The sequence below is a fragment of the Salvelinus alpinus genome, chromosome 36 (assembly GCF_045679555.1).
Source record: "Salvelinus alpinus chromosome 36, SLU_Salpinus.1, whole genome shotgun sequence".
Taxonomy (NCBI): Eukaryota; Metazoa; Chordata; class Actinopteri; order Salmoniformes; family Salmonidae; genus Salvelinus; species Salvelinus alpinus.
This window is the reverse complement of record NC_092121.1, coordinates 8,889,255-8,899,421: the sequence shown is the minus strand read 5'-3', so window position 1 is coordinate 8,899,421 and position 10,167 is coordinate 8,889,255. Positions and strand designations below refer to the sequence as shown.

The 10,167-nt window shown below is 44.4% G+C and overlaps 1 protein-coding gene across 2 annotated transcripts; it reads right to left on the bottom strand.

The window, feature by feature from the left end:
• Nucleotides 1–1,725: 1,725 nt before the first annotated feature.
• Nucleotides 1,726–8,325, bottom strand: LOC139565101 (protein Wnt-9b-like). 2 transcript variants are annotated; one of them, XM_071385180.1, is made up of 4 exons: nt 8,060–8,245; nt 6,755–7,008; nt 5,649–5,914; nt 1,726–3,908 (listed from the first exon to the last, which is right to left on the bottom strand). In XM_071385180.1, the coding sequence occupies exons 1-4, from the start codon at nt 8,143–8,145 to the stop codon at nt 3,447–3,449; spliced, it is 1,068 nt and encodes a 355-aa protein (XP_071241281.1). In that variant the 5' UTR covers nt 8,146–8,245; the 3' UTR covers nt 1,726–3,446. The 2 variants fall into 2 exon arrangements, with proteins under 2 accessions (XP_071241281.1, XP_071241282.1); XM_071385181.1 differs by lacking the exon at nt 6,755–7,008 and having other exon boundaries at nt 8,060–8,325.
• Nucleotides 8,326–10,167: the final 1,842 nt, after the last annotated feature.

Genomic DNA, 10,167 nt, shown 5'->3' with positions numbered 1-10,167 from the left:
ATGTATGTATGTATCCTGGAGCAAGGTACCTAGCTACCTAACCCGTTATGCTCCAGTTAACCTCTGCTGTACTTGTACAAATAAGTAATATATAAACCTGAAAGCTGTGTATGTTGCTATGAATAAAGGCATTCGCTAAGCAACGCCAATGTATCATACAAATATATGCATCAAAATGTCCAGGCCCAGAGCTCAATTCATCTTCATCCATCAGAGCATGACACATTTCCACAGCCCAGCCCAGCATAGTCACCACCCACTGAACCCAGCCAACAGAGACACAAGGCGGATAGTGTTACTGCCACCGTCACCCTACATTGTGTATGTCATTCACGCCTCTGTTGTGTTTCAGGATGACAGTGAAGAGTTTGAGCACATCCAGCCTTCCTGGCCAGCCTCACACACCCGCACAGGAACACTGGGACTATAAACACACACGCACACCACTCTCATTATGCTAACCCCAGGTGCACACACACATATGCAAAAACAATTATCTTCCCTCACCTTGCTGTTTTCAGTCTGCACATAGAAATACAATCACACACACGTGTATGTTACCCCCCCCTCTGAAGCTCTCCAGACTCCCAGCTCTGAGCAGCCTCAGTCCTGTCCCTGGGTGCTTGTGCGTGAGAAGATGGCAGTGGACTCAGCAGCCCCCTCCACTCAGGGCAGTGGGGGAAATGAAGGCTTTAGGAGTTCATTATAAAACAACAGCAGCAGCAGGAGATCAGCCTCCTGGGCTCCAAACGATCCCCCGTCTCATCCTTCCATCGACTTCTCTCTCTTTATGTTTCTCGCCATATCTCTCTCCTCTTGTCCGGCTCGCAAGTAAACGACACATCCTTCCGTCTTGTCCTTGTGTTCCCGTCCTTTCTCTCCCCCTTTCTCTCCCTCTTCACCCCCTTCTTATTATAAAGCAATTATATGTAATAAAGGTAAATATTGATAAACAGTCATTATGTGGTGTCCTATATAAGCCAGCAGTCTGCTCGTGTCAACCTGTGACCTGTTGGATGTTTTAATAGAGCAGAGCTCATTATGTTGGAGCAGAGAATGTTCATGTCTAATCACTGTGATCGGAGATAGACATCAAAAGCTCAGTCTGTAAACTCATTTACACAGTCTGTAAATGTAGCAATATCTCAAACAATAAACCTCTGTGTGATTTGGTTCCCAGTGGAGAGCCTTCTCTCACAGGTACGAATATTTAATTTCTAATCATTAGCGTTAGATATGACCTTTTACCCTTTGAGGGGCGCACTGTATATTGAGGTCAAAGGGGAAAAAAACATTCTGTTGACAACATTCTTCTGCATCATCATATTTGACATCATCATCATTATTGTTGTCATCATGGCTGGCCTGTTGTGCCAGAGGCAGAACACCTGCATGTGCGTGCTGCTCTCCTCCCCCTGCATGTGTTGGGCAGTTGGTGGTTGAGAGTGATGCACTGAGACCACAGTCCTTTCAGATGAAAAGGAGGGCAGGGCAGCACAATCAGGAAGTGGTTTTGCTGGAGAGAGAGACTGCTCGTGTGTGGAGCTCAGGGCAGGTGTATGGCCGTGGCTTTTGTGACTGTGATTCTGTGATTGGTGTGTGCGCGTCAGTGTGTGTGTGTGTGTGCACGTGCATGCGTTTCATTTTAAGACGAGAAAGTAAAATAAAGTAACAGGTAACAAGCATGATCATTACTTATAGTAACTATAAATGGAGACAAAGACATTTTTTATAAATGTATATGTTGATTTATTTGAATTGCTTTTAAATAAGAATATACAGTATGTCACAATGTAAATCATATTGGTACAGTATACAGCTATGACCCAGTTTAAAGGAATTGTACATTGATCTAAAAATTTGACTTTAGTTTCATGACAGACACAAGAAAGTATTTGCAAGGCAAATAAATCATTATGATAATTGCCCAAAGACCAGATGAGGTAGAGATATATACGATTCCACTGTCTAATATGCTTTGAGCCTGATATGAGTTATATCCATGTACATAACTCTACATCTCTGCATAAACAAGAAAATAAACACTGGCACAGGGAACTGAAACGATTGTAAAAAATATTGGAAACATAAATGGGTGCCTAAAAGCCCTAGGGGCAGATATGCACCTTCAACCCTAACCCACGGACAGACACCGAGGTCTGGCATGGAGAACTGGAAGAATGGCGGAGTCAAATACGGCTATTTTCTCTGATTGGTAATTGAGAAAACAAGCAGCATGATTGGGCCATTTCAAAGACATTAGAGAACAAAGATGTGTCTGAATTAGACTGTCGAGAAAACGGTTTGATTTGGTCAGGGGAACACACTTGAAAGCACAGCACAGTGCGTGCAGACATGCCCACTTATAAATAAAAAATAGAGCAAAGTTCTTTACAGTGTCAGCAAAAGAACAACTTTGCATAGCCGTTTTTATGGACACTGTTTGGAGTTTCCCTTAGTTTGAGTGCAATTTCCTTTGCATTTTTCCTTTACTGTATTAACAATGTAAAACATGTAGTATTATCATAGACATTCTCACAAGAGACAACAGGTCTACTTTACCACACAATAACCCTATGACTGCATTTAGTCATAAATGACATACTAACTAGCTGTGATTATAGGCAACCTGTACAAACAGTCCATGTTCAGACATCCAGTGATTCAATGGGACTTTTTAAGGTGTGTGGTGGATATCAGTATTGACCCAGATACATTTCTCACCTTAAAGCAAAGGAGTAAAGCACTATACATAACATAGCCAACATAAGTGCTTCATTTTTCTATTATGAATGAATGAACTGCTCTCACAGCAAATAAAGAGACAAGCAAACAGCAAATGAGAAGGGCAGACAGGGAGACAGACGTCAAGAGGCTCTAGATTCCTTTTTGGCATTTTCTGGCGCTTTGGAAATGCTCTGAATCTTTATGTAAGTACTACAGCATAGTAGCAGTTAGACAAACGGACTAAGGAACAAACTGACAAGAGGACAGGACCAATGGAACTGTCAGCGCTCCCACAGAGATGATGTTGCCAAATAATGATGGTGACCTACTGTCCATTCCAGTACCTTGTGAAGAGCCCATTCCCTGCCCATAACTGTCCAGCAAGGCAACCCTCTCTCCCTCTCACTTAAGGTCTGTGATGTCAGTGCATTCAGTATGAGCAAAGCAGAAAGTGGTCTTGATACTGCCTCATCTGAGTAGACGGCGCATGTTCGATTCCGACAAGTGGCAAACTACCAACAACATTATGACCTTGTTCCATTTCCATGCTTCCCAAAACTGTTCTCAGTTCAGAACAGGCATCTGTAAGGGTATGTTTAAAAGTCAAACCCTTTAATTTATCAAGAGTAATGTCTGAGTGGTTCTAGTCCTGCCAGTTTGAATGTTCTAGTTTTCCTCTCCCCATCTTTTCCTCTCTTTGTCTCTATCTCTCCCCCTTTTCAGGTATTTTTGCAGGTGTACACTTCCTCCTCCCTGACACAGGTTTGGCACTCTACATGGCAGCACCAGCGCACCTGGCAGTGGCAGGAGAGGGTGGTGAGGTGCATGGCTGTGTTGTAGCCGCGCCCGCAGCAAAGGCTCTGGCAGCTGGTGTCCTTGGCACAGGAGCGTCCGGCCGTGCCGGGAGAGTAGCGTGACGGCCTGCAGAAGCTGGGGGAGTCCTCCAGGAACACCAGGTCAGTGGAGCGGTGGCTCTGACCGTGGCGACGCGGCCCCGCCAGCTCCGTCTCCCCGGTGGCCGCGTTGGTGACACTCAGCACACGCACGGCCGTGTCATAGCGGAACTTGAGCAGCCGCCCGGTGTCGTGGAACGGGGACAGCTGCTTCCAGCAGGTCCGCACGGCACAGGAACCGGAGACGCCGTGACACTTACAGGTAGTCTTCAGGCCACTCTTCACTGCCTGAAAGGGAAGGAGGGGGAAAGGAGGGTGAGGAGGAAGGAGGGGAAGAGAATGAGATGTCAGTTCCTTCAGTCTGATTCATTAACTGGGCTCTTATCTTCGGTGCCTATCTAGACAGAGGGAACCAGTTTCCTGCAGGGTGGGTTGGTGGGGCGGGGGTTGGTTGGTATGGGGCTAGTCATCCTTTAGTTTAGCTCAGTATGAACGGTTGAGATGATGGATTATGGAGACTGTTCGGCATGCAGTATTTCATTCACCTGACGACTCGCATTTAGACAGCGCCTGCGGATTCATTTTTTCAATGTGTTGAAACTAGCTCTTTCTCACTGCTTCTCTCCTGTCTCTCTCCTATGAAGCCCGAGGCATCACAGACAGACAGGAGAATCTTTCCACCCTGTCCTTTGTGTGTGTGTGTGTGTGTGTGTGTGTGTGTGTGTGTGTGTGTGTGTGTGTGTGTGTGTGTGTGTGTGTGTGTGTGTGTGTGTGTGTGTGTGTGTGTGTGTGTGTGTGTGTGTGTGTGTGTGTGTGTGTGTGCATGGAAAACGATCATAAGAGTTTAAAAAGCTGAAACAGTTTGAGAGTTTGGGTTAGCAGCCAAAGGATGCTTCGTTCAAAAGTCCACTGAGCTTGGTGGTGGCGGGGTGGGGGTACCAGCGCTGAGGCACTCAGCCAGAGAGACTCTAACTGGGTGGGGGCCAGAGACAGGTCATGCGGCATGGGGGTCATCCTTACGGGGAGGGGGAGACCCAGGGGCTACTTCAGGGTTGAAGAGTTCTGCCGAGTTCCGCCCTACGCAGGTATGAACCCCTCAGGGGCATCTCAGAACATTACTGAGGGATGAGGGTTAGAGGGGGGTGTTGTGGAAAAACAACCACCTCTGGGTCTCTACTGAGTGGAAGTTGAGGAAAACACCACACTCAATAAAGATAAGATAGACTACTTCAGTTCATCCTGTTGTTTGTATCTCTCCCTCTCTCTCTCTCTGTCTCTGAAGGGCCTGCTGCCTCAGGTGAAAGGTAAAGGGGAAGAGCCTTGGGGCTGGCTGTTTCTAAGCTACACACACAAATACACACATAGTGGTTACCGTATGAACATTATGTGGATTTATGGAGAAGAGCACAGTTCAGCGCCATACAGTATGTGGGAAAAAATGCTTGCTCGTATATTAAAGGAGGCAACAGTTATAATTGTTCTCTCTGACGGGAGACCTTTAATTTTCTGTGGGCCCGCACAGCAAGCTTTATCATGCCTGCCTTGGAACACCTGGCTCCGGGGATCTGACAGCAGTCTGTCTCCTCTCCTATCCCTGTTACTTGCTGCCTCCCTCAGCCTCAACCAGACCAGGCCCAGTAGCTATCTATCCACCAGGGCTACAAGAAGGGAGCCACTATGCAGGGGGAGTGGGCTACTGGCACTGGATGAGATATATGGGCAAGGAGTCAGGGCGAGACCTGGTAAAGTCACACAGTCCCTGCTGCCTCTGTTGGAAGAGTGCATTGTATGATAAGCAGTGTTGTGGTTTGTCTTCTGCTGGTGGGTCTAAAATTGAGCTGTTATTGGCTGATATGTTTATGATGCTCTCCTGAGCTTGGGAGGAAACTACTCGCTACTGGCATAGGCTTATACATTTCTATTTTGAAAAAAATGAATTTAAGCCACAGTAGTGTCACTCACAAATGCTTAATGGGTTTCTTGTTGCTTTCCTTGAGCTTATCCACACGTCAACACTCACTCACTCACCCGGATTCCAACGTTAATGTTGTGGGAGTCGATCTGCGCCCTCAGGTCTTTGCTGACCCTCTTCTGGCCCAAGAACTTCTTGAGAAATTTGGTGCTGTATTTCAAGTTGTCACCGCAGACCCCCCACTGCCATGCCTCGCGATGCTGTATTCCTGGGGAGTCGTCGCACGTGCACCTCTCCATTCGGCCTGAGCTGCAAGCCTTTGCTAGTGCGTGGGACAATGCCGCTGAAGACACCGCAAGAAGAAAGGCCGTCTCCTTGAAGCCTGGAATAGACAAATGACATCAACAATTAATAATAGTCTACAATACATTTTTTTTGTATATATTTGTTTTAAATGTTGTTTACTCCTCGTAAATTGGCTAGGCCCAGACATGCAAAGACTAGACTATCATCCAAGCTCATGAGATACATATTTTGGTTACATTCTACTCCCATGTTTCTACTCCAGTGTTCCATTTAAAGAGTTGTGTCATGATTTCGCACTGTTATTTGCTTAGCTCAGAGACGTCGCTATGATGTATTTTAATCCAATTAATTCTTATTTTGACTAGGAAGGATTTTTTTCTCAGATGAAAGTGAGTAATCACGCCGCCCTTTTCCTCTGGTAACTGGGCGGTTTTGGGAGATATAAATAACCACTGGTCCCTCGTAGGCCCCGCCGCACCGGGCTTTTTGGCTCTTTAGCCCTTAATTAACTCCATGCTGACCTGTTCATGGCTCTTCGTGCTGATAGCATAACCGTGCTCTGAAATTATTTTATAAGTGGTGGAGCGTTAGCCGCTGACTTTTTGTTGTAGGCTATAGACTAGAGTTTAGCCTGGCTCTTTATTTTGAGATCACTCAACTACCCCACAACAGTCAATTTATCAATTCAATATACATACATTTTCAATCAATTGCATTATTGCACTTGAGAAATCATTTGCATCATCAAGTAGTAATTTGACCCTTACGATATTCACAACACAACAGCAGTCTAGGCTATTAGGCCTACATGTTTACATGCTTCCCATGATGCGTCCCTCCAGGTGGAAATATTTCCCTCATATCTCTCTGTGTGTAAATACATGGAACTCTGTGAATTGATGACATATTATTGCACCTCTTTTCAGAAGACTCCCGCGGCCGTCCAAGCTACAGTTCCAGCGCTCGTTCCGGAATTGATAACGGCACTCCAAGAGGCTGAGGCGCACTGATTCACGCAGCGTCTCGGCCAAACCCGGCTCGCGGCGACACATTCGTTTCTGCCTACGGGTCAGGGTCATCTGCTCGCATTGTTTTAGGTGAGCTTTTCCCGTTGGGGGTTCATTGGAGAACGGGGCAGGCAAAAAGACCAAGGGCTCTCGGCCTGTCAGCCTTTCAAAGGAGACAAATGTATACATTCAGTGCAGTTTAGTTATCACTGACGTTACCAAATTCAAAAAGGAAAATGTCATATGAATAATCTTATCAAGAGAATATAAATATGTAGACCTATAAATAATACCCAACGTTCTGGTGGTCCTGGGAATAAAGAAAACATGTTGTTCGAGAGTCATTTCTATAACATGTGTCCATAACAATTACATTTTGTTTATAGCCTATAAATCGAAACAATATGTATAGTTTTTGCTGACTCTACAAGCTTTTAACAACACACTACACATAGGTATACGCGCAATTAAGTATAAACGTAGTAAGTCATATCAAAATGTCTGAATTTGCTTCCAAGTAAAATTACGCACATATCGGCCTATATTTGACTTCGTCTGTCCTACCCACATGTGCCCAATAAAACCACATAATAATACTAAAAAAAGGAAACTGAGTGTAGGATTCTAATTTTAAAATAAAATATTAAAACAAATCTGTTTATGCATGCAAATGAGCTCCCTCATTCAAATTTCGACTATTGCCAAAAAGTGAGAGAATTGAGGTGGTGCCAAACTCGAGAGGTCAGGAGACCGTGAGAAACCATTCACACTCACAGCAAGTCATAGATTATACAAAGGCTATCTTAAATATTCAAATATTCTGCTCCGAGACTTATTTGGCAAATGAATAATCATCAATAATATTATTATAATATGTAGTGGTATCATAAGGATGTAGGCCTATTTGAAAATTTTTCACACAGCCTTGTACACTAGTCTACATTGTTTACTTTTAGATACCAGAAAAATGCAATCATAAATCATCTCTGTGGACTTGAACAACCAAACAAGTCAACATTTACAGTCCTACATTAAGGTCTCGTGCGTAATTGCGCACGATAGTCATGGAACGCTGGACTTCCATCATATAGGCAGGCTATGTACGTCGCATCACATGCATTATTTCCTACCGACATCGATCTGCTGTATATGTTAGAAGCAAGGAAAATACAATAAAACTGCAGAGACATAACAGTAAAAGAGTTGTGGCTGACCCAAAATATGCTGCAGTGTGCGAGAGGAGGATGCAGAGCTCAATGAGTCGCAGTAGGCAGGCGGTCCTTGGGAGCCTAGAGCACATGATGACGGGTCGACGCTGCTCTTCATCTCGCTGATTCTGCACTGGGAAAGTCTGTGCCGTCTGGCAGGCTCACCTCCTAAGTGGCCCACACAAACTTCGGTCCACTGCGGCAGGCGCGGTCCCAAGGGAGGCAAGGCCTCTGGGGAGCGCATCATCGTGCCACACGCCCATTGGACTCCCTTGTCGTCCCGCCCCAACCATTGAAACGCCTCCCACTTAGATGGAAGTGACAGGTAGGAAATCTACCTGGCTGTGATGAGCATTCGTCTGGGTTTTGTCATTATCGTGCCTCATATTCAAACGTGCTGGTGCATTTTCATTCTACCCACTGACAGATTTACTGTGCCATGTTTATGGTGGATACACCAGGGGCAAGTGTATGGGCATATACCAGAATAACTTTAGGCTATAGGATGTGGCTGGCTATAGAATGACTATATCCGAGTGTGCTCCTTTAAGAAGTTCTGTAGCTGCCTGAGAAGGTAGACATAGCCTACAAATACAAACATGCAGATACAATTGTTATAGCAAAAATGGATCTTGGATTATAGCCATAGGATTCCAAAGGCATATATTAAGCAATACATACTTTTATACAGTTGAATCTCCACCATCACTTGCTGTCTATTTTCCATTGCCAGCAAAGACTCGCTGATGGTCTGTCTCGTTCTTGATAACTCTATTTTAATTTTGGTCATAATGTTTACAAACCACCAAGGCTCCAATCTAATTTTCTCTACCTAACAGTGTTTTTTCTTTGATTCTTACTTACTGTTTCATAGCAGCAGGGAAAAACATCTATAAATACGTTTTTGTACTCAACTGGATTACATCTTTATTTTGTAATATATTTATGCTCACGTGGGCGCTTGACCAAACACCTGCAAGGAGAAGCAACACATTGTGGGACAGACAGCCCTGACAACACACAAACTAATAACAAGTGGCATGCCCTCTGCCCACTGCCTAGTCACGGTGAATAAGTAATTACTGTACACCATCACATACAGACAAACATCAACAATACGCTTTTATTTTAATGCAATGCATCTCGAGGCTTATACCCCCTAATTAAAGGATATTCTGTGCTTCATGACACCTGTAGATATATCTGCATACCACCCATGATGTCACAGTCCATAGGCCATTTTCATATCAAATCCCTTTTATTCACTTCATGTCCAACAGCAACAACAACAACTCTGGTTTACAATTACCATGTGGATGAATGGGTAATCAAAGATCTAGTTGTCTGCTCAGTGTGGCACCTGCATAACTGAGGGAAACGGACAACCACCTGAATTAGATAACCATGAGCACAAACATGAAAGGTGTACAAACTTCCACCTGATGATATTGCACTCACATAGGCCTATGCCTATAATTTCAGAGTGGTTGATTTATGGAAATGAAACACGAAACGGAAACTATTGGCTTTGACTTATTGGGACATTATGACTGCAGCATGGAGACGGCCCCATCTAGTGGATTTAATATGAACAACACACATTGTGAGCCTTTAACGATGACCCCAACAACCTTGATGAACGCTTGAACCCTGATACACCTTGAACTTCGCAACCCACTTCTCCCCTCTGCCCACCTCAACTCCAGGTAACCTACCTATTGGCCCTATAGACCTAGCTGTCATTGTAGACCTTGCATGTTAGTGTTGGCCATAGAGATCCCATTAAATTACTTAATTTGTATTCTAATTCCTATTTCTATGGTGTTGGCTCTGACTCTTTCAGGCTGTTTAAAAGATGAATGACAGAAACAGGCTGGAATTCTTTGATCAGAAATGTAAATTGTAGTCTGTTGCTTATTGATTGTGATGATAATCTCTATGACATTATAGGCAAGTGGCCTAGCCATAAGGCATATAAGGCCGCACTTGCTTGCCATATATAATGTAAGGCTATACACACCCATGGTCCTGTATTTTCCGGACGTTTTTTTTATTCTTCTGGATTGAACAATTGCAACCGGTTTGTTTTGTTTGCTATCCTCCCCAATGATGAT